This window comes from Idiotropiscis lumnitzeri, chromosome 13 (assembly GCF_059441095.1).
Source record: "Idiotropiscis lumnitzeri isolate Australia: NSW breed Sydney's pygmy pipehorse chromosome 13, RoL_Ilum_1.0, whole genome shotgun sequence".
In the NCBI taxonomy this organism is placed as follows: Eukaryota; Metazoa; Chordata; class Actinopteri; order Syngnathiformes; family Syngnathidae; genus Idiotropiscis; species Idiotropiscis lumnitzeri.
The window spans coordinates 2,759,912-2,785,173 of NC_142403.1; the positions used below are offsets into that span (position 1 = coordinate 2,759,912).

Genomic DNA, 25,262 nt, shown 5'->3' on the forward strand with positions numbered 1-25,262 from the left:
CAACACTGATGCGCATGCCCTCTGCACTCACGTGCACATGCATGCACACACAGATAAAGCTTTACTGAAATTTCACAATGTGTGAGATCTGCATGGCAGTAGAGCACCTCTGAATTAGGGCTGAGCGATATGACCTAAAATCAATATCGCGATAAATTGGGCACTTTTACCTCGATAACGATAAATGCGCGATAAATTCCCCCTGAGGACCAAAATCAAAATAAATGCAGGAAATGCAAATTAACTGCTTTTTTATTGACCAACTGGTACACATTACTTTCAATGAAAAATAGAAGTACAAAAATCACTTGAATAAACATTTAAAATAGCATGCTTTGCATGACTTGAACAATGTCACAAAGAACAGGAGAAAAAGGGTACCTCTCACAAAATCTTTTTCTGCAAATAGATTGCGCAGAGATGCTGTAATGCCATTTGCAAAGGCCTAGATTTGTGTAAAGGTATCTTGTAAACAATATAAATAATGCCATGTGCAAAGGAGCTAGTCGCCTGTAAACAAAATGCTAAATAAAATGAAAAAAATGTCAATGGAATGCCAATGCCAAATAAACAAGTGTGCTTCATCAGGAAAATGTGCCGTCTCGAGTACTCCGGTGCGCAGTCGCCACTTGTCGTCTATGTAATGCACATTCAGGCTCAAACAGGGATCCATGTTGCGACTCGACCACAAGTCGGATGTGGATGCAAAATGCTCGACATGTCTCCGCTCCCGTCCCGATGTTGTCCATATCGGGAAGTGCTGTTTGTGACAAATATTTTCGTACCTCTTGTCGGCTACGTTCATGAGGCTTTTAAATCCCGTGCGCTCCACTGTAACTAGAGGAGCTCTATCTTTAGCTATGTGCTCGGCTATCGCGTCCACCTCTGAGACGTTCTCTCGTATGGTGTCGCCTCCGTTATGGGCTGTTGTCACTTGTCGAACCTTGCTTCTCACTTTGAACATTTAGCACACGCTCCAAGTCAACAGCATGGTTGTGTTGTGGGTGGTGAAAAAGAAAAGGTTGGACGCGCCGTTTCGGGTGCTTACGACACACTTTGTAGTTCATGTTCTTTTGCTCAAACATTGTCTTTATGGAACCCAAAACATTTCCAAACGACAGATGTCGAATTTCTTTTCGGGACAAGCGCGACAGGAACAATTTCAACTAACGTTACTTCGTCTGCAGCCGTGTCAGCCGCTTTAGGATTTGAATCGCCAGCAACGAACGCGTCTTCTGTTTACATTCTTCTACAGCGCATGAGTCACGTGACTACATGCGCTGTAGCCGTCTTAAAGAGGCATGAAAATCGCCGTAGACAGAAAAGACTTTTATTTTTATTTATTTTTTTTTAGACACCGAATTTACCGACATGGGCAAAATTATGTCGGTCACTGTAATACATTTCAGTAACGGTAAATTTTCGGTTTATCGCCCAGCCCTACTCTGAATGACAAGAAAAGCACAACAAATAGGTTTATTTTTACACCACACTGTGTAATTGCAGTTTGGGTTGGCTTCATGGATTTTTCACCAAGCAAGACCCAATGAACAAGATTGCACATGGATAATACCACTGACCACCAACATAAAAACACATAAGAGTGCAGGGAGGCTGTGTGAGCCAACCAGTCCTGTCAATCAACGGGAAACGTGGCTAGATTGTCAGCAGATAAAGCATCGCAGTGTATTTTTCCTCATTGGTTTGTATCTGTGTCTATGTGTGCCAGACTAAGAACAAGTGTTAGTCATGCTTGGTAAGATATGAAAGCGTAGAGCATCCTCTGCCGTAAGGGACTTCTCACACACGCACAAATGTGCCTTCATCGCTGCATCGTTTCCTTTTTTGTTGTCAGCCTCTCAGCCACACACAATCACTTGCTTCAATAGTACAACACATATATACATATATTCATATTTATACACATTGTTTCTCACGGAAAACTTGCTAAGACTGCTGGTAGAGAAGTCGAACAGCTTCATAATGTATATTTCCTTTTACAGTACTGTATTTTATTATTAATTATTATTAAATAATGAATTTTTACGGACGATGCATTTATCTAGAAAGTATCACGATAAACAATAGTTTGTTCATTGTTTTTTTATAAATGCCACTGATAAACTGATGATTTAGAACAAAAATAATGAATCCTGATGAAATGAAAATGCAACTATATTTAAATCAAGGATATAGTAAATTTGCAATGAAATATAGAACAATAAAATATCTTGGATTAAATAAATGAAACAATTATTAAATTAAAAAGATTTTTTTAAACAACATTCAACAATATTAACAACACTTACATGGCATACAGTATTAGTAGTGGCAGAGTAAAACGAAGACTACTTTCTTTCCTTTTATACTTACATTTTTAACATTCAGTCAGGAATGCGTGCGAGTGTTTTACTGTATATATGTCATGTCTTTATCCACACCGCTTATCCTGTACAGGGTCGTGGGAGGGTGCTGGAGCCTATCCCAGCTGACTACGAGCAAAAGGTGCACTACACCCTGAACTGGTCGACAGCCAGTCACAGGACTACTGTATATATATGTAATATTAATGTATAAAAGATTAATCACTAAGAATTATATACTTGGCAGTGACGTTTCAACAATGCACATTGCACACATACATTCACACGCAGATTTTTAAAATAAATGCAGGACAAACATTTTATTGCTTAATGGGCATTTTTATATGAAGGCGTTGTCAGGGTCGGATCGCCGGTGGGCGAGGAGGAGGTGGACCCAGAATGCGAGGAAGCAGGGAAAAGGGTAAACTAAAGGGAATTTATTAAATTAATCAAACGAGGACAAACAACGTGGCGCGGACAAACAAACGTGGCAGGGTGCAAAATGACAAAGACAAACTAAACGTGACTAAACAGAACAAAAATGAAAAGTAACGAGGACCGTGACAAACACTGGGGATCGTGGGCATGAGCGAGAGCGAGGGCGAGGGCGAGGGCGAGAATGAGGGCGAGAATGAGAGCGAGAATGAGAGTGGCCGTGACAGTCCGTAAAGGGAGTAATGTTCCGACGCAGAGCTGTCGGGATGAGGTGTTCAAATAGTCCAGTCATTAAGTGAGCAGATGGGGATCAGGTGTGTGACGGTAACGGGGAACATGTGCGTGGCTGGTGAGGAACGAGTGCAGAGGGGAAACGCCCCACTCAGCTGACAAAAACAAACACACATGGCATGGGAAAAGGAACGTGACAAAAACAATAACAAAAACACCTGACATGACCGACACGGGTCATGACAGGCGTGGACTGATGAAAAGTCGAAAAGTGTTGTGCTCTGACGAGTCCACGTTTCAAATTCTTTTTGGAAACTGGACATTGTGTCCTGCGGGCCAAAGAAAAAAAGAACCATCCGGTCTGTTATGGATGTAAAGTTCAAAAGCCAGCATCTGTGACGGTATGGCGCTGTATTAGAGCCAATGGCATGGGTAACTTATACATCTTTGAAGGCACCATTAGGGGCTGAAAGGTATATACAGGTTTGGGAGAAACATGATGCCATCCGAGCAACGTCTTTTTTATGGACGTCCCTGCTTATTTCAGCAAGAATTCCACCTTACAAAGCCTCGACAAATAGTGTCCTCAGTTCCCAAACATTTGATTGAATGTTGATAAAAGAAAGGGTGATGTAATACAGGGGTAAACATGAACCTGTCTAAGCTTTTTTGGAACGTGTTGCGGCCATAAAATTAAAAGTTAATGATTATAGCTGAAAACAAAGTTGATCAGTTTGAACATTAAATACATTGTCTTTGTAGAGTAATGAATTAAATATTGGTTGAACATGATTTGCACATCATTGTATTTTGTTTATATTTACAATGCCCCAACTTCATTGGAATTGGGGTTGTACTTCTTATCTATTTGTATAATAAAATGGTGAAGTACTCTCTTATAACGATGGAAAGTCTTTATAATGATCACCCGCCCAAACATGTCTTTCATCCATCAATAAAGGCAGAAAAATCATCAATAACATACTTTACTTTGTCACATTATTCTAATGACCCCAATTCTCTCTCTGTTTCTGTTACTCAGTGAGCCGTTGACTTTCTGCCTTCCTCCCACTACTTGACTGACATGATGAAGTGATTTAATATGACAGTGAAGGCCACTTTATTAGGGCCAAACTACTGAAGATAAACAGCATGCACACACCCTTGCATGCACTGTAGAAATGGGGAGTATATTTATCGGCTATAGGATATTTACTTGAAAAGAATAGTGAAGTTTTTTTCACTCAGAATTTCTGAATACATTTTACTCGTTTATTGAACTAAATAAAGTCACTCAAGGGAAGGCAGTTTTTCCGTAGCACATTTCATACACAAGGAAACTCAATGTAGATGAAGATCGAATCCACAAAACACTCCACATTAGGAGACGGCCACGGTACGTCTGAGCCATGCCTCTCCTACAGTGTGGGGGTATATTGCTGGTGTCTCAAAAAGCAGACCACAAACTTTCCGTCACTTGGTTGTAGGATTCCAAGGTTTCCACCAGACACCAGTAAATATACGGTAGCTGCGGCATGGCTTAGGTGAAGAGTGGCCATTTCCCAACCTGGAATCTGTACAATACAATACAATGTAACTTTATTTATATAGCGCATTTCACAACAGCTGGAGCTGTAACAAAGTGCTTTCCATATAGTTTAATATAGGTTTGCGGGAAATTAGAACAAATTAAAACACGTAAACACATACAATATATAGCAAAAGAACAACAGAAAAGCGACAGTCTCATGTTGAGTTGAAAGGGAAGGACCGGCAACAGAAAAGGCGCAATCACCCCTGAGGCTGCGCTTAGTCCTCGGCACCCCCAGCAGCATTTGGTCGACAGACCTGAGGCAGCCGGCAGGTGCGTTGTGGTGGACGAGCTCAAAGACGTACGCTGGGGCGAGGCCATTTAAAGCTTTGAAGACGAACAGAAGTATCTTAAAGCGAACTCTAAAGTGCACTGGGAGCCAGTGAAGAGAGGCCAAGATTGGAGTTATGTGATTCGTCTGCCAAGCTGCAGTTAAAAGGTGAGCGGCAGCATGTTGAAGGCGCTTGAGTGAGGACTGGCTGACTCCAAAGTAAAGTGCATTACAGTAATCTAGCCGAGATGTAACGAAGGCAAGGATTACTGTTTCTAGGTGCTGCTGGAAAATAAAGGCTTCATCTTAGCCAGTTGCCAAAGATGAAATAAGCTGGATCGAACAGAACTGATTTGCCGATCTAATTTAAAATGACTGTCCAGTTTAAAACCCGTTTGAGTTTATTTATTTAGTTTTGTTTATTTATGGCTTTGATCCTCCACTACGCCAAGTTGACTTAAAGTTTACTTGAGAGTTTCTTGGTGAAAAAACTTTTACTAGCATTTTTCAAGTACATATAACTCCCCATTTTTTTGTGTGTGTGTATGGTTGCGTTTTGACATTAATCTTTATAACAGCGAATCGAGGCAGTATTAAGGACATTTAGCGGTAATAGTAATTTTTTTTCTCACCCTTTTGCAGTGACTTTTTTGTAGAGAGGCAATCTTCAAAGTCATTTGGCCTTTTCCATATGAAAAGCAAAAATTCTTCAGCTTCTACGTAAAACATTAGGCATTTTAAGAGCTGCTTTTCCACTCACAAGCTTCAAACGACTTTACGCTGATGACTTGAATTTGAGTCAGGGTTCATCAAGCGTAGGCCTGTGTTATGTAATACTTGAATACTCTTTTGTGTAAGAATTTGGGTTAGTTGAGACAAATATTAAGCACTTGCATTTCAGGAAAATTTGGATGCAAGATTCGGGGCCAGGAGTCTCAAGTTAATGAAACTAATCGAATAAGATGCACAACAGACGCCTGCCGATTTCTCCTTCCAAAAATCCAAGCTTTGATTTTTCAGACCACTGATCAAGAAATTCAATCTGGCCCTTGTCCTTAACTGTCACCCTCCTTGCCTGCCCGCCGACTTGTTTATAGTGCATGGACACGTGGTGGCCCAAAAAGGCAACCAATAAGGACACACAAACACCGTCACTGAGCGGGAACCGATCTCACGCTGCCCTCACACAAGCCAGGCGAGTGTACCACTTCAAAACATATACTATCATAGATAACAATAACAAAAGTCTACCACGACACCACCAATACAATCATAAACAAGTACAATATTACCTAAAAATATTCTGACTAGACCTGAATCCTCGTTACACTCATAGTCAAGTCTTCCTAAACTGCCGTTTGTTTCTCCTCTCCAGTGCAGTCACATGTTCTGCCTGTCCCCTCACTTGCTATGCCTGTTGACTGTTCCGAATGTTTGTGTCTGATGCCAAGTATCATTTTTATACAGTACCAACCAAAGTGATGATTTGTTGAACGAAAGTACTGTTTTATTTGAAAAGTTGCAACGTTTTTTTTTTTAGACTAACAGCTAGCTAACACCAAGTTTTGTAACGTTGTTATTAGTAATCCAGAAGCCGGTTAGGCACTTTAGCAACTACTCTACTTGTACAAGTCTGTGAATAGTTTCATTCAGCCTGGTCCTTTAATTCTCAGGGCATTGAATCGCACACTCCAGACCAGTTCGGGTTGACTTCGAGGACGTTTCACCTTTCAACCAAGGAGGCTGCCTCAGTCCATTCAGGAAGGCTTGGTTAGAACTGCACCAGCCTGAGTTGGTGTGGGAAAATTGGGGGCACCTCCAAAAGCGCATGGTATCATGCAATTGAATGTGATCTTAACCACTGTCGTTTTGCCAACCAGAACACGCCAGTTTGGATTGATTTAATACCCTGAGTGAGCATCCATATCTCACTCCAAACAACGGTTAATGATTCCATACATTTATTTATTTTAAAAAATTACAACATTGTGGTAATTATTTGTTAAACCGCTCCAACATTCGGGATAGCAATAAAATACTTGTAATGAGGAAAATACAATTCGTCTGTCAATTAAATTGCAACTTCCACCAAAAGCAAGCCAAAGTCTCTTCACAAACTTTTACTTCTTTGTGTATTTTTCCATTAAAATTACTTTTCCTCAATCTTTTAAACACCACATATGCACAATTCACAATCTTCCAAACTTTCAACCTACCTTGCATCCAAACATCAGAGATATGGTGTTGTTGGTGCATGCTACTTTGCAGTGGCACAACATGTGGCTAACGTTAGCTAACTGTTTCTGCGCTGGGGGGGCATCCTCGCTTTCACTCATACATTTAACATGGATGCATGCACACCGTCACACACATACACACTCACCCCCACGCGCACACACGCAGGCGCACGCACATGCATGACTTCTTTAACCATGCTCCATCCTGCCCCACTATCGCCCACCCTGCCCCCCCCGCCGCCTGGTTGTGGTCCTCAGCTTTGGCAGGCCAGTATCCTCTCCTTCTTGCTCTTCATCGTTCTCATCTTCCTCATCATGTTCGTCAGCATAATCCTCAAAGATTGTTAGGAAGCAGAGAGAAACATGTCCAAGCTACTTGCGTATAACGGTGTGTGTATGTGTGTGTGTTTGTAAAAAATATGTCAGCACATGTGTGTGTTGTTGTCAGCATTTGTGTGTGAGTGTGCGCAATTATGTGTGAGTATGCAAGTGTCAGTATTGATATGATCTCTCTTGTCCCCCTTTGCAGCAGCTGTCCCAGTCATCCATCTCCTCTCACTATCTGAATGTTTGCCTCTGTTGTTCTTTCGCTATCCTCCTCTCTTTCTCCCTCTATTTTCCCTTTCTCTACCACTCGCTCTCTTCCCCCCTGCTCTTTGCTCCACTGCCTCTCTTGGCCCGCCTTTTAACAGCAATATCAATGAGTGACATAAAGAATCAGACCTTAACAGAGAGTGGGAAGGATATCCTTCGCTAACTTCTCACGCCTCCCTGTTAGACTTTTCTTCCTCTTGGGAAGCTACTTGTATGGCCATGTTTTTTCTTGTATGGTCATACACAAGCAAACAAACACGCCATGAACTGAGGATTCCAAATGTACAGTTTATGGGCTGCAACCCTTTACTAGTAGCCTAATAAAATTATTCAGTGGCAGGACCATACAGTTTGATAACATATTACAAATATTTTAGACAAATTAATCAATTTTTGAATTAGAAACTAAAACAATACATTTGTTAAATTGGTTTAATAAAATGAGGACGTTCACACACACACACACGCACCCCCCCCACGCACACACCTCAACACACCCCCACACACACCCACACACACACCCAAGCACAGTTTTCTTTGGTTTAGACCATTTTTACTGCCTGCAAAACGTTTCGCTGTGTCATTGCGTTGTAATAAAAAAAAACAAAAAAAAAACAGTAGAGACAATGAATGAATGGTCCGCACTTCCTGTTGTCCACCTTGCCAATGAAGGGATGTGGCAGCTGTAAATATTTCCCACACTCGACCCATTGGCGAGCGGCCAATTTGTCTGACAAAATTGCTCTGCTACCAAGCAGTCCATGTACTTATGCCAAAAAAAAAAAAAAAAAAAAAAGCAAATTGCATACCAAAATCCCAGAAACTTTCATGCAGCCAGAGACGCACATGTGTGGTTACAGTCAAATCACAAAATCAAGTCAAGCCAATGACACATTGTTTATCTGCTGGCGGCGGATTGCTGGCAGGATAAGCGAGTTCGCACTTTTGTTACGATCCTAGAATGGATGTAAACATGAATATTGTGTCAGTTCCTGCACCGGAAACAAACTATATTTCTCCCAGGTAGCGTAACACAACTTTGAATAACTCTCCTCTTGTGATCGAAAAAAAACCTGAAGGATGACACGACACACAAACTGTGTGTATTTAATCATGTCATAGATGCTCAAATCAAATATTAGTGGTATGATAACTTCCCTGGTTTTGAAACAAAGGGGAGTACATTGCTTAAAAAAAATGCACATGGCAAATATCTATAATATGTATGTTCCATATATTATCTTATCCAAATCTGTAATTGCATCATAAATATAATGACAATCAATAACTCAATTTGGCAATGGTTAGCCAACCTTACCACCTAAAAAAAGTCACTCTACTAAGTACCACCTTTGGATCAATATCGTAACGCAGCAACATAGTAGAAGTGTTCTTAAAACGAGGCAGAGGTTTTATTCCTAAAACACACTTGAGTTTATTGTTATAAGGCTATGCAACATTAAGCACAGTATAACCTCATCACTGTGCTTGGATGACAGCCAATAAAATGTACTAAAGTAATCACAGTTAAACATACTGAAAATAGTGAATGAAAATCATACTTGAATAAATGTTTAAAAAAAAATTCTAAATATTAAAGACCCCGTGCAGTAATTTGCATGTAAAAACTCTTTTACTGCCTCTCAGAAGTTAGGATGTTTTGATCAGGACTAATTGGGGCCTATCTGATGCAACCAGGGAACATCATGAGTCGCCTGTCCCGCTACGTAAATTCCATCATTTTGTTGCCACTTCCCCATTGACAATAACTTGGCCCATTTGTACCACAACAACATGCAGCAAGCCCTTAAGATCTGTCCACAACCTAAAAAATACATCTTCCCTAAAGTGTTGGTTTGTGTTAATTGGGCTACAATGTCTATGCCGTGTGCATGCATGAGCGGTGCACATAGCAAGACAGCGGCAAAATAGGTGGCACCGTGTGATTGGTGGCTAACTACACTCAAATGTGCCGACAAGCTTTTTATACTGTTTAGCCATATTAGCTAAAATATTCCATATCCCAGTGCCAACCCAGGAATGATAGAGACAAAGTTCCATTCCATTCTCTATTCCGCTTGTCCTCACTATCCCTGCTGACTATGAGTGAGAGGCAGAGTTACCCATGAACGGTCACCAGCCTATTGCATGTTTTTGGAATGCTGGAGAAAACCGGAGTACACAGAAAACCCACATGGGCAAAACAGGCAAACTCCAACTGCCAGATCCCAGATTCAAACCCAGGACCTCAGAACTCAGAGGCAGATATGCTAACCAGTTGTCCACCATGCCGCCAGGCATTAGGTTAATAACAATCATTTTCCTGAGCCATAACACGGATGAGTGCTGCCTATGTGTATGGGTATTTTTTGCGGGGTATACTCATGAATTGTGACAAGTCACCATTATTTGTATCTTGAGACTTTACATTGTGTAGTAATTCATATTACTCACAACATGTCCTTTGAATTCTGATTTTTTTAATCAATAGCAGTAGTGAAACAGCAAAGATATGAGCTATGAACATGCAATATAAATCGGGTATCAACTCAGGTGTTTGTAATTGTTGTTGTGATCAGTGAAAATGGCTTAACAGCTGATCTTTTGATTTCCATGAAGCAGCTGGAGTTTCTTCTGTGTGCATGCACTTGCATCACAAACATAAACTAATGACTACATCTGCTTTTGCCAGAGGCATTGTGGCTTAAAACATTTTGTACAATATTTAGCTCAAATATTACTACAATAATAATGTTAGGAAACACCACAGGAAAAAGTTGAGGAAAAAGTAAAAGAGACATGTTTAATTAGAAAATGAAGTGAGGGAGAAACTGAGAGATAATGCAACCTCACATGCCTCCCAGGCATGCACTACATGATAACATTTGTAGGTCAGCCAGCACGGAAATAACTCTGCAGTTCGTGTGTTAGTGCGTGCGTGCGTTCGTGCACGTGTGCGTGTGTGCGTGTGGTTGTCCGTTGAAGCGATCTGATATTTAAAAAGGCTCCATTCATCACAATTCCTCATTTGGCACAATTTACTTTGGAAAATGATCAGCTCTTATGAGATGTTTGTTTATTTTCAAAGAGTATTTAATCTTAATGTTTAGCTCATCCAGTTTATCCAGCCGTACTAACCACATCCATGACAGAAGACTTCTGTGATTTTATTTTTTAACATTTTCTCCAAAGGTATTTATACTGTCCCTGACGTTATGGCTATGTTGTGATATGTACATATATTGCCACTGTGTGGTAAAAGTTGGATACAACAGCCTCTGAAGATATATATATATATATATATATATATATATATATATATATATATATAGATATATATATAGATATATATATATATAGATATATATATAGATATATATATATAGATATATATATAGATATATATAGATATATATATATAGATATATAGATATATATAGATATATATATATAGATATATAGATATATATAGATATATATATATATATAGATCTATATATATATATATATATATATATATATATATATATATATATATATATATATATATATATATATAGATATATATAGATAGATATATATAGATAGATAGATATATATAGATATAGATATATATAGATATAGATATATATAGATATAGATAGATATAGATATAGATAGAGATAGAGATAGAGATAGATATATATATATATATATATATATATACTTTTTTTTCTGGAGCAAAAAAACCCCCAAAAAAACAACTATTCATATGTTATTTCAGAAAAGCACAACATAGATAATTAGATTATTGGGAAATACCACAAATATAAATCTGCTTTCACAGTCCTGACTGATGCTTGTTTCAAAATGCAGAAGCAGACTTACTCTTTAGAAGGTTTACATGAAAGAATGGCCATGTAAGATGTGAATCTTCTGTTTATGTTTCCGTCAGCTTTGAAATATGGATAGGATGGAACTCATTTTTTTGTAGTTTTACAGCATGTCTCACAACAATTTTTGTTTTTCTTTGCTTTTTACGCACACGGGCACCTGGCAGCTAGTCTCCAAATTGAACTATAGCCTAAGATGATATCCTCAAAATTCAAAAGGTCTTGTTTGAATCTTGTCTTGCACGCATCATCTTTGGCTAATGGCTAATGTATTGGGTATGGTGTGTTCTAAGTTTCATGTTAGACAGTTGTCATCCATTTAAAGTTAAACCTGCAACGTGCTTGTTGCCTTATAGCTCGTTATTACAGTTCTTCTAGGCCAGGGAGTCTCGTGACTCCAGGGATCATTAATTACAATAGACGATCAGGAATTGGATGCGGCTCAACTGACATACATCTTACCCCATGTTAATTTAGGAGGCATGTACTTGTATAATAACGGAACAATTGCCCATTTCCAAGTCAATACTGTACTTATGCAATACTGGCCAAATAATTTTAATGGTGCATGATTGTATATTTTTAAATTGACTGAAGACATACTGTTGTGCATGTGCACATACAGATACTGTAACCTATCTTGTCTTGCCTTAAAATGTTAATTTGTTATTGTTGTTTTTGACTGTGAAATGACAAAGGTGAGACAGGCCAAAAGCCCACTACTATCTTCTCTCGTACTGTATCTACTGTAAATACATAAAGGTACATTACATTGGCTGAAGATGCAGAGTTTGGATGGTCCATCTTGACATGGAGCACTTGTGGTAGCCCAATAGCTGTCAGCCGTACAACAGGAAGCGTCATCCCAACACCTAGTGACTCAGTCCAGTTATTCACAACTAGTATAGAGCCTGCAGAGTCATAAGGACCTTCTCGATTTGGACAAAGTTAGTCCTGCTGCAGATGTGCTCTATAATCTTTAAGCTGATTAGGAAGTTCTCGCATGTCCTCTCCTTGTCTGTGCGCCTCCTCTTCGCAGTTACAATACAAGACTGCACCAGCAGTTTAGAAGGTATGTCAAAGGATCGGACTTGAGTGAGTCCCACTCTCATTTTTTCTCTCTCTTTGTCTGTCCTAAAATAGCTCCAACTCACTAAAGTCTATAAGCAGCCTATACTAAGCTTCTTATGAGAGATTCTTGCTCTCTTGGAACACGGGAGGCCAGCAACAACAACACAAGGATGACATACAATTACAATAGGATCAAAGGAAGGACAATATAATGAACGTTTTGTATTGATAAAAGAAAAATGAAAATATCAAGATTCTATGTTAAGTAGAATTCGCAAATGAATGTCATTTCAACAAGTTACCGACGTTTTGACAAAAAGTACATTTGAAAAAAGTTAGAATACATGAATTTTGAAAATGTGGTGGTCAAAACCTCAAGACACGGTGAGAGCTTAGTAGAAAAGATGACGTGTCGAGGAAAGGAATCAAGCAGATTAAGATCAGTTGTACTTAAGCATTGCTGAAGGATGAATCAAATTAATCAAAAGCACTTCTACGGTGGCACTTCAGTAACAGCTAAGATTAATGAATAAGAGAAAGGAATTAGCTACAAAACGTTTATCAGTTTGAGCAGATAGGACAACAAATAGATGAGAAATTCTAGTACAGAAATTATAGGAAGTGTGTATTCAGCAGCACATTGTAAAGTGCACTTAGTATCACGAAAAAAAATTCTACCATTTTAGTAACACAATCCTAACCAATAATAATAATAATCATAATTTTGTGCAAGATGTCTCCCCAGACTGGTTGCCAGCGAATCACAGAGTTACCAACTGGTGAGTGACAAAACAACAGTCAATACTACTAGGAGCCTTTGATAGACAAAGGGACAGACAGACACAGACTGGCAGATAGATACCTGCTAAACTGTTGCTCTGTGCTGCAAGCCTTAAAAAACTCCTTAAGTCAAATACAAGCCCACCACATTGAGAGGCAAACCACACGCATGCGCATCCAAGGCGAGTCTTACTCAAGGTCATCTCAACATTGGTGAGGATGCAGACTAGAGTCTGAACAATTTATATTTAGCCGCAGCAGGACGTGATTCAAAGACCAAAAGCTTACGAATGAGTTAGTGGTTCTGCATTAACAGCAAAAATGCAATTAGGATATCTTACCTTGACTCTTGGACTTGGAGCAGCTCCAGGGCTGGCTGGACCAGGGCTAGTGGGAGAGGAGAGGACTTTCCGGGGTGTAGGGCTGGTTACATTATGAGGAGAGTTAAGAGGAAAATAGTGAGTGTACAAGGTAAAATTAGCAAAATCACAACTATTAATTACTGACGAGTTCAGCATTTAATTAAAGATTTTATTTAACGATAGGCGAGTTCAGCTATTTCAATACCTCTTATGGGGTTCTTTGCTTTGTGGCTCTGGGGGACTGATGGGACTCTGGTTACCAACTGAAAAGTTTACGTGGCTAGGAGTCGTAGGACTTGATATTGGAGTATTTTTGCCAGAGGCTTGATCCTCATTTGGAGTATTTTTGCCTGAGCCTTGATCCTCATTTGCTTTACCAGTCGAAGTGAAGATGGTAGCATCTGTGACTGGGTTGGTAGCAGGGCTGATGTGAGGAGTGCTGCTGGGCTGGGTGAGTTTGTCTGGCCCAGACTGAGACATTAAACCTTGGATGCTTCCCAAGACGAGGCTTGAAACAGTCACTAGATTAGTTGGACTGGTCGGACTTGTTTGTTGTTCAGGAGTAGTGGAGGAGCATTCTGAAGGTAAAACGCTGCTGGTGGCATGATGAGGTACGTTTGTACCATTTTGCGGTAACGGATTCTGTGTTATTGAAGGGAGGTCTGTGCAGGTTGCCGCACCATTCTTCGTAACCGCAGTTGTGTTCTCAGAGGGGGACGCGGGCTTAGAAACGTTGGCTACAGTAGATGTCAAGGCTCCCTCCTGGATCGGAGGAGGCGGGGCACGGTACTTAACCTTGGATGGTTGTGACGGAGAAATACAAGGCACCAATGAAGGTGATGGTGGTTGTTTTGTAGGTGCCACAGATGGGATTTGAGGAGCAGGAGTCTTGATTGACTTGGGTTCGGGAGATATGGGGTTTGGCTGGCAAGATACTCCTGAAGCTGCAGTGGGGAGCTGACTAGAGGTGGGCTGCGGTGCCGTAGTAATTTCAGCTGGTAGGTTGACGGAGGTGGGAGATGTCACTTTGTCAGCTATCAGTTTGGTTGAAGTTTGGCTGTCAGCAAGGATAGTTAACTCATAGTACTCCTGAATGTCTGCAAGAAAATAATAAAAGTTTAAACCAAGTTCACCACCTAACAACTGTCTGATTTTAAAATTACAGCGGTTAATATGTGAGCATGGTGCGGATAAAAATACTGTAAAAAAAGAAACAGGGACACAAAAATCATAGTCATACACCAGGCAAGGCCAAAGTCCAACCTACAACAAATCAATCACTAAAAATAAAATTTAACCCACCCATATTAGCTTGTGATGATCTATATAGGATTAAAAGTGGGTATGGTGTCACTGGTGGGAAACATACAGTAAAGTAAAAAGCCAGAATGTTCAAGAAATTCAACAAAGGCTTATGCAAGTGTGTTGATGCAGAAAATGTAAAAATATTAATATTGAAAGGTATGCTGCAAAAATAAACATCATTCTGACACTACTGATTTTTTGAAGTGATAAAATAAAATGGTCCAACTTTTCATGCATGTCACTGCAATAACATGAATGTACATAACAACAAGCAGTATATGCAGGCAGATCGATTCTTCGACCATCCACGGCCACTCCAACTATGATTTGTCCTGTCACCACACAGAAAGCTAAGCTCCACAGTGTTTTAAACAGCTTTAAATGGCTGTCACAACCTTTTATTGTTGTCTATCAGGCCCTTGGGGGAAACATTATAGACACGTGTACACCTAAGTCAAGCATATTGTAAGTTCATTCAGTTGTTTTTTCCAACAGTATTTTTTTTACCTATTTTTGATTTGATAATATTTGTAATAAAGTCATCACCAGATGATAACTGACATCGGCATTGGTGAATATATCAGAATTGTCAAATTCACTCGTTCCTCCTCAGCTGAAGAAATTTTAGGTCAGTTAGCATTTTGAGCTCAGTGGGCTAGGAAAATGAATGGATGGATGGATGGATGATAAAAGTGGTACCCTCATCTCTGCTTTTTAAAAATCGTGAAAATCGATTCTGAGCTTTGTAATAAATTTATTTAATTAATCTTAGCATAGATAATCCCGATAGTTGAGTGAGCCGATTTTGTTTGCACACGCCTATAACACAGTCCTGTATAGTTTGGAGTTTTCATCTGGTCACTGTGCGGTCAGACCTAGCAAAGCTAGCAAAGCTAACATTACACGTTCATAAATCAGTAGTGATGTATATGTCCTATCAGTCTATGCAAGAGGGTGTCACAAGAGTGTGTATTTTGCTGGCTAACATACATGTATCCCAAAATAGCATCAGCTCGGAAATACGAACTGTAGCGCCAAGTGCTTTGCCCCTTAGCAAACAAATGCCAGTGTCGTCAAAGGTGGTAAAGGGTTGATCACCAAGCTACCATGAGTTCCATGATGAAATCACAGCTTTAGCCCTGGTGTCACCACTGGCAAAATGTCAACCCCAATTTCGACACAGCGCGGGTATCTTTGACGGATTTCAAAACTCGCTAGTAGCGCTGACATTGTTAAAAGTGGATGATAAGATTTGTTGTGTTGAAACTCATTGTTTTATACTTTCTCCTTGTGGAATGTATGCAGACCTCTTGGTGCAATTACCATGCGAAATGTCTTCCTCTATAACAGTGAAGAAATGCCATATTTTCCTCCAAATATGGATCAATAATTATCAGACATTCCTAGCAAGAAGTAAACAATGACTAAATACGCAGCTGCTGTAAGCCATTACAAGGCGTTATCCTCCGAAGATGATGCAACTTTGATAAGAGAAGTTCCTTACCATAGGTTGTGCGGCGGTATCTCTAAAGTGACAAGGGGCAAATTGGGCCGATGTGCAAGGTACTGTACATTGGGCCTCAAAATTTGCAACACAACTTGATAATTCATTTGAACAAGTACGACCACCACGCGAGTGGAATCCACACCGACACTGCTGCCACACATGTACTGTATCATTAGCAGTTCGACAACAGAGCCACCTGACCTAGCCAGCAACAATCAGTCATCTTTTGATCATGCACATTTGCAAGTACCAATTTTGTTGATACCTTATGTAGAATCATAACTTCAAAATGATCATCTGTACATCTTATGTCTTCTTCATTATTCTCGAGAGGGCATAGTGTGTATTTATTTTGGCTCTTGTATAAATATGTTATTCTATATGATTTTAAATTTGCTGGATTACTGAGTAAAATCTTTTTTAAAAAAAATTCTGTTTATCTTTTTCATTTTGTTTTAAGGATGCACTTCATAAATTAATAAAATGGTTAAAGAAATTCCTCTTTTACTTTTCAGTACAGATGCTATAAAACGTGGGCAATAATATCGATCGGGTGATATGACCTTGCTGTTACGCTAAGAACTCAAATGCAGAACCAAAAAAGAAAAAAAAGACAGATTCCTGAAATATTCCATCAAATAAATAATTTTGCCAAATTTCACAGCAAATGTCCTTCCTGATATTTTGGACACTGCTCAAAAGTAAAAAACTGGTCTGATAACTTCGGGTTATAGAGATTCTTATGGCTTGGTTTACTTAAGTACTGTATTTGAAAATAAATTGTTTTCAGTGCATTAAAATTATTGCATATACATTCGTATTTTACTTACTGGTACATTTGTTTAGAATTAACATCATATATAAAACCACCATTGGACTGAGCTGCTAAAGCAAATAAATATTTCCATAAGAACTATAGCAAGCAATCAAAGCTGTGACATGCCTTGTCTTTTAGCCAATGGGCAACAGTTTATCCCGGGGGGGACCATCGCCTGACTTGTTCCATATTGTTTACAAGACAACAAAATTGTGCACATTTTGATGAGACTCTCATTCTATAAACAGAACTTAAGACTACTAAATCTTACAAGGAATGTCAAGTATATTTGCCAGACATTCTGTATGTGTGCCTGCGTTCCAGCAAGTGGTTCAAGTTGTGTACCCCACACTGTCACTTTGTATCATGAAACAAGCTCGTTTCCTCTTCTTCTCTCTCACGTCACTTCTTTTCAACCAAAACACAAAATTATTCTGCCTTTAATTAACACTTTCTATTGAGCTCCAAAAACAAGTTACCATCCACAATAGACTGTCATTTAGCTGAAAGAATTTCATACAGTACCTACCTTATAAACTACCAACCTTATAAACAATAGCTTAACAATTACAGCCACACCTAAATCCAATGCTGACTCAATTCTACAAGCTACATATTAACTGCTGTTTGAAGTACCGTATATTGCACCGTGGTTGGCGTGGCTTGCAGAGTTGCTAAACAGATGAAGTTATACTCACCAAGCAGGGCACTAAAGAGCTGACTTTGGAAGACATTGATGACTCTGTCCAGGGACTGTTGTAGTTGGTGATCTTCATCAATAGAACCCTGTTTCATCTGGCTCTGTTGCCTCTGATCTAATTTGGCCCGGTACTGCTGGAGAAGCTCAAGGGCTCGTTGAGCATCTGAATGAAACACAGACAAATTAAACAAACTATTTTTTTTCCTGGTTCTATTCGTTGAAGGAAGGGTAATAATTATATGTATGGGTCAGACTGGCTAAACATGGGGACGTTTTCTTAGAACCGCAACGCAACTCACATCAAAATCATAACCTTTCACATTCACACAAAACATTAACCTTTCCAAAGACATCACGTCAAGAAAGGAGTACCAATATCAATTTGCACTAAATTCATTCTTTGTGAAGATGTGACAGAAACACAATCTGAACATTATACTTGTTCTTTTATCTCGTACTTTTTTTAAGTTGTTATTTACCTTAACTTTTGTAAGGTTTAGGAAAGGTAAAGAAACATACAGTATTCATTCAGATCATGAGACAGATGAGAACAGTACATTACAGCACATCAGTGGTTAGCTTTACAGCTTTAAAGTTCGGAATTCGACCATTGGCTGTGTGGAGTTATCATGTTCTCCCTTTGCTTGTGTTTTTTTTTCTTTCTGAGTACTCCTGTTTTGTTTCACGTTCCAAAAATATTCATGTTAGTTCATTTGAAGTCTGTAAATTCTCCATTGGTCTGAATGTCAGTGTGAGCGTTTGTTTGTCTAGATGTGCCTTGCAATTGACTGCAGGCAACTTCCTCACCCAAAGTTAGCTGGGATAGACTTCAGCTCACCTGAGTCTCTAGACTAACCTTTTGCGCTGGTTGTACATCTGCGGCCAAATATTTTCTTAGTTACACCAGCACAAAAGTTAGGTGCATCCAAATTTTCTACAAATCATTCAACAACACAGTTTTATAGCTTCGCTATTCTTCAAAACAAAATTGCTACTTGTCTTTTCAGGGATTGGGACTGGTAAATGATTAACAAACAGTCTGTCATCATAAAGTTCTTTATTTTAATCACAATTCTACAAGACTCCTAACGTACTCAAAAGTATTATTGCTCTGAGTCATAGTGTTGGTTCGGGCTTTTGAACAAATCAGGCCTTCACTTAAGATTCCATGATTTCTACTCTATATCAGATGGGCGGATGTCACTCACCTAGGCCCCTCACAGCTAGGGGTATCATAGTTTTGGGAATTTTAATAATAGTTAGTTTTAAAAAATTTGTATTTGTTTTTTTTAAATGTAGTTTTAATCACATTTCAGGGTGGCTTTGTTAGTTCTTATTAGTTTTAGTTTTCTCAAAACCACTTACCAGATTTTCACTATGGGACGCACCTAAAAGTCCCAGATTTTCTCTAAAAAGAACCTGCCTTTTAATGTGCCGCGCCTTGTGTGTGGACCGGGTTCCATGAATGTGTACATGTTGTATGACTTTCAAGAGCGCACCGCTGGACTGACTGGGAGCATTAGTACCCTCTTTTGGTGATGGTTTGAGACCACAGTCAGTTGATAACTGACGAGTATGTATGTGCGTGAGAAAGCTGGATAAAAGGGCCGCTGTCTGGTTTATGGATATTATAGCGAGCAAGAAACATCACAGGTTAGATTAACCTTTACACAACAGACGCTGCCCAAAGCACACCACTCACGACATCTCTCTAACCAGCCATCTGATTGGCTGAGGCTGAAGCACTCCCAGAATGCTTTGCAGCACTTAGGTTATGAATGGCATTAGAAATCCATGTTTTGATTTACTTGTATTTCTTTGTTCTTTGTTTTGGTTGTTTCATTAGCTGGGTTTACATGGAGCAATGTATTCAGATTAGAAAGAATCCGAATGACCAAACAGAATGAAAATGCTCCAAATAAACACCCCAATCGGAATAAAAAGGCAGAATCCAAATGGAATCTTATTCGTATTCACAGCGGTGTTATACTCCTTTTGCCAATCCGAACAAGCGTCATGAAAACAGTTCAATAGGAATATCCAGAATGCGTCCAGTCTTCGGATGCTCTGTCTTAACGTAAATGCGGAGTGACGTTGTTGCATACGCACTTTAAAAGGCAGCTTCTCCCTATGGTCGTGAAAATATGGTGGTTTTATTTTAGTTTTTACGGTGGTTGATGAAGGTCATAATAATTACAAACTCCAGAACACAACAATACTGAATCTCTGCACGAATGCAAAAGCCACAACACAACAACATTGAACTAAAATGCTACTGCAAAGAGCCACAACACATCAACAGCCAGAACAAAAGTGACCAAAACCTTCGCAAGACGGGAATAGAAGCAAAGCTAGAAAAGTCATAAAAGTTGTTTTATTGTTGCAGGTGATGTCACTGTAGCAATGTCAGAAATGATTTATACTGTGTTTTTCAAATGATTTGTCAGTGATATTCCTGTGGTTTGTCCGTTTGTACGCCGGGTTCAATTTGTACGAGAGAACAACTGTCACTTGCCAGCCACGTATTAGACTTTGTCTATGTTGAGTTAATGATAAAATGAGGCTGAGGCGTTAAATTGCGGCTTTGACAAGGTGAAGTAAACTAAGAAAATAAGATGAAGTAAAACTGTCACTTATTTACGTTGAGCTTTTCAAAGTATTGTAGCGTCTTCAAAAGACTTCGTTATTTCCTTTTTTGAGACAACATCGCTTCTGTGGGCCCTCGCTGACGCCAGATCTGAGCAAGACGAACAACCACCCATGCTCACACTCACACCTAGGGGAAATTTAGAGTGTCCAATCAACCTACCATGAATGTTTTTGAAATGTGGGAGGAAAACCGGAGTACCCGGAGGAAACCCACGTAGGCACGGGGAGAATATGCAAACTCCATAAAGGAAGGCCGGCACCGGATTCAAACCCTGGACCTCTTCATTGTGAGGCACTGTGTTACCTGTAATAGGGACACTTCATTGGCGTTAACATTGTCAGTTTTATAATAGGTTTGCATTAAAAATGACATCAGTGCCAAAATGCCACCCCCCCCCCAAAGTCTCTGTAGTGATTTATGAGCTTTTTTTGTGATGGGATTTACGACAAATTGGCACGCCCCTTTTGGAGCTCGGCTTGTTATTTTTTCCTGGTTTTAACATCTACGTCACATCAGGGAGGCAAGTGAGGTAATATTGTTCGCTATGTCAGTTTGTTTGTCGAAAAGGCGAACGATTGCCACCAAGTGCGAATGCACATTACTACTCTTGTCCACTTCAACCCGTGAAAGTATAAAAGCGTTCTGCACAATAGTTTGGATTTATTGACGTCAAACGTGAGCTCATGTGATCAGCTCCACAAAATGAAAAATACTCTGTGAATCTCCTCCACTTACGCAGGCTGAAGCGGACAAGAGCAAGAATCCGCACACAAATCCTGACTGATTAAATTTTGGAAATTTAGCTACGCTAAAGTTGTGTCAACTCTCAAGAGGCTGACAGCAGGCAGCAGGCAGCCTGCTGGTGGGCATGGATCTGTATCTCCTATGACCTGTCATGGTGCCAGCTTTGCTAGCAAAGCACGTGGCTGGTGATAGTTAACACTGTCATGCAAAGTATGAAAAAAATGTTTTGAAACAATTGAACAAATTTCTACTTTCTCTATTTATAAATTGAGTCATTCAGCGCATCAGTCTGGCCATTGTTCTCTTTTCCTCTTTGCTAACCCTCCAAGGTCTCAGTGCTACTCCCAGCTTGCAAAGTACCAGTGAATCAATGTCCATTGACCATCAATCTTCAACCGTGACCAAAAATCAACCTTCTTCACCCTAATTCGACGTTTATTTCATATCTTTTGCCATTCGCGCAATGTTTAGTGCCACAGTGAGAAAGCAATCTTTAAAGCTATGGATTGTCATATAAGAACATTAGAAATCCATCCATCCATACATTATCTGTACCGCTTCTCCTCTCAAGGGTTGCGGGGGGTGCTTGGAGCCTATCCCAGCTGTTTTCGGGCAGTCGGCAGGGTACACCCTGATCTGGTTGCCAGCCAATCGCAGACATTAAAACATCTAAGTTTTAATAGTTTTATCAGTCATTAGCAAAAGGTTCAGGTTAAGGGCATATTTGTGTCAAGACGACAGCTGGGACACTGGGACGGTTTTAAAATCATATGATCTCACAAGGTAGGCTTAAAACCTTAGTGGGAGATAGAGAGCCTCCATCCTTCTGATAAGTTAAATTCACTTGCCGAATCAGCGCAGTTACTCTCAAGATGTTTCATTGAAAACTATAGACCGTCTTTAACCCTTTTCCGGGAAACAGTTTGTTTTACAGAAATACCGCTGTAAAATTCAGAGGTTGGCAGCACTCAATGGAGATCTATAACAATTAAAAGTCATTGCTTTAATGTATAAGTGGCATATACATTTGCTAAAAATACATAGGTTATGCAAATAAGTATTTCAAATTTCTGTCCAGCCTCGTCTTACATCATGTGCAATTGATAAGAGTCCTGTAGTTTTTGACAAGTTAACACCAGGGAAGTGTGGAGCAGCATGAGAGCCATTACTGACTATAAGGAGAAAGGGAGCGTGACAACCTAGAGATATTGCCATGGCCGATGAGTTTAACTGCTTTTACAGCATGTTTGACTCTCTCTACATCCACCGAGCGGATATTACAGTGCTTCTCTGCTGCTCCTGCTGCCTCAATCTCAGCTCCAGCCAGCAGCTGTTCTACCTTTGTTGCTGCTGCCTCCTGTTTTGTTTTATCCAGCGGCTCTTTTACCACTGGGGCTGCATCCTGTCCGGCTCCACGCAGTTACTCGTCCACCTCTGCTCCTACAGCTTGTCCCGCTCCACCTAGCGTCTGTTCCCCCTCTGCTACTAGTGTTTCCGGCCCTGCTCCATGCAGCGGTTGCTTTGCTTCTGCTACTGCCACCAGTTCCACTCCACCCATTGGCTGCTCCACCAGTTCCAACTCTACTGTACCCTACACTGCTCCAGCCTGTGGTTGTTCTACCTTTGTTACTACTGGCACCTGCTCTGTTGCACCTGGCGGTTATTCCAACTCTGTTACTGTCTCCAGTCTCGCTCTACCCAGCAGCTATAGCATCTCTGCTGTCTCGTTTCCGATACCACCCTCCAGATGTTAGACCTATACGGCTACCGCCTGCCCTGTTCGACCCAGCGGCTGTTTCACCATTGCGGCCTCCAGTGATTACTTCAGAGTGGATGAGGTGAGGGTGGAGCTCAGAAGCCTGTGCCCTGGCAAGTCAAATGGACCTGATGGAATACGACTGCAGCTTTTGAAGGAGTGTGCTGCACAGCTGGCTTTTCCGGTATGCACATTATTCAGCCAGAGCCTCCAGACAGCGCAGGTGCCAAGCAAGTGGAAGAAATCCTGCATTGTTCCGGTGCCTAAGGTGGGAAAACAATCTAGGGTCAAGTATTATAAACCAGTGTGATTATGAAGACGCTTGAGCGGCTTCTTCTCCGGGTCCAGGTACCATGGTTACAGCAGGCACTGGATCCGTTAGAGACTGCCTATCGGGAGAACCTGGGTGTTGAGGATGCCATCCTGTACATGATACATAGGGTCCTGTGATTTCTTGATGGCATGGGGGGGTTATGTGAGGCTCATGTTTTTGGATGTCTCAAGTACTTTTAACACCATCAAGTCTCAGATTCTGAGGTCAAAACTTGGAAAAATATGGGTGCAAGCAGCTTTGTTTGGTGGATCACCAATTACATGACCGAGAGCTGCAGGATGTGATGCTTGGGAGGGTAGTCTCTTGTACTGTGTTGACCAGTACAGGAGCACCTCAGGGTACAGTGTTGTCCCATTTCCTCTTCACCCTGCAAACATCTGACTTTGCCTACAAGTTGCCATTATGCCACATCCAAAAAGTGGAGAAATGCTCATCAACCACCGATTCGGAACACCCCAAAGGTGACTAAGCTATTTGGGAGCTGGTGAATGCCATGATTGGGTATAAAAGGAGCATCCCTGAATTGCTCAGTAATTCACAAGCAAAGATGTGAAAAAGATACAGTGAAACCCCGCTAGTTCGCGGTTCACCTTTCGCGGGTTCAGTGCTTCGCGGGTCTAAAAAAAATATTCAAAAATTAAAAACTTTTTTGCCTGGGCACGATCGGGGCTCTCCATTCGCTCCGCTCCGCGGGGGCATTGTAGTTTCGCCGAGCGGCACGACGGGGCGCTGGAGCGGTTAGACGGCTGGCGTGCGCCGAAGAAGAGCGTGGGCGAAGAGGAGAGTGGACGAAGAAGAGCACGTTCCCCCGGGCACGATCGGGGGCAACGTTTCGCGCGGTTCGGACCGTACCAGAGCTCCGGCCGGCGTGCGTGGCAGTTAAGCCAAAGAGGAGCACCTCTTCCGCCCGGGCACAAGGTGAGCGCGAGGCTGTCAGTTATGAATGAATAAATAAATAAATGAAGAATGCCACCTTTCATTTCACAGGGCACACCGGACGGCGTACCAGCAGGTAAAAGTCGAAGTAATTAAATAAATACAAAAAGAAGTAATTGAATAAATACAAAAATAATGGCAGGGGAATAAAAAAATAATAAGTTTTAATAATAATTTGTTTTTTTGTTATAACATGAATTTCACTCTCTCTCTACCCGTATTCTATATGGTGTACTGTATACAGGGGGGTATACTGTATACCTGTATAGGTTTTTTTAAGCATTTTTGAAGGGGCGCCGCTACTTCGCGGATTTTCAGTTTTCGCGGGTGGTCTCGGTCCCCATTAACCGCGATAACAGGGGTTTCACTGTAACGTCTTACAACTGTGTGAGAAAAGAGTCAAACAGATTAAAGACAATGTTACTCCAATACAGTTGCAAGGAATTTAAGGGTTTCATCATCTATGGAGAATCTGGAGAAATCACTGCATGTAAGCAGCAAGGCCAAAAACCAACATTGAATGGCCGTGAACATTGTCCCTCAAGCGGCACTGCAACAAAAACCAACATGAATGTGTAAATGATATTGCCATATTGTCTCAGGAAAACTTCAGAAAACCAATGTCAGTAAATACATTTAGTCACATTAAAAACATCCCTAAGTGCAACTTAAAACTCTACCATGCAAAGCAGAAGCCATTTATCAG

The 25,262-nt window shown here is 40.5% G+C and overlaps 1 protein-coding gene across 2 annotated transcripts in view; it reads right to left on the bottom strand.

Annotated features, from left to right (window-relative positions):
- Positions 1 to 25,262, bottom strand: part of LOC148324040 (discs large homolog 1-like protein) — a 105,505-nt gene that overhangs the window by 77,280 nt on the left and 2,963 nt on the right. Inside the window, exons 2-4 of one of the 2 annotated variants that reach the window (XM_088312479.1) lie at positions 18,135 to 18,299; positions 14,013 to 14,904; positions 13,787 to 13,868 (exon numbers count right to left, since the gene is read on the bottom strand). In XM_088312479.1, the coding sequence (XP_088168605.1) occupies positions 13,787 to 13,868; positions 14,013 to 14,904; positions 18,135 to 18,299 (1,139 nt within the window). Of the gene's footprint in view, positions 1 to 7,107; positions 7,713 to 13,786; positions 13,869 to 14,012; positions 14,905 to 18,134; positions 18,300 to 25,262 lie in introns of those variants that run through there. The other variant, XM_088312480.1, reaches the window with a different exon arrangement.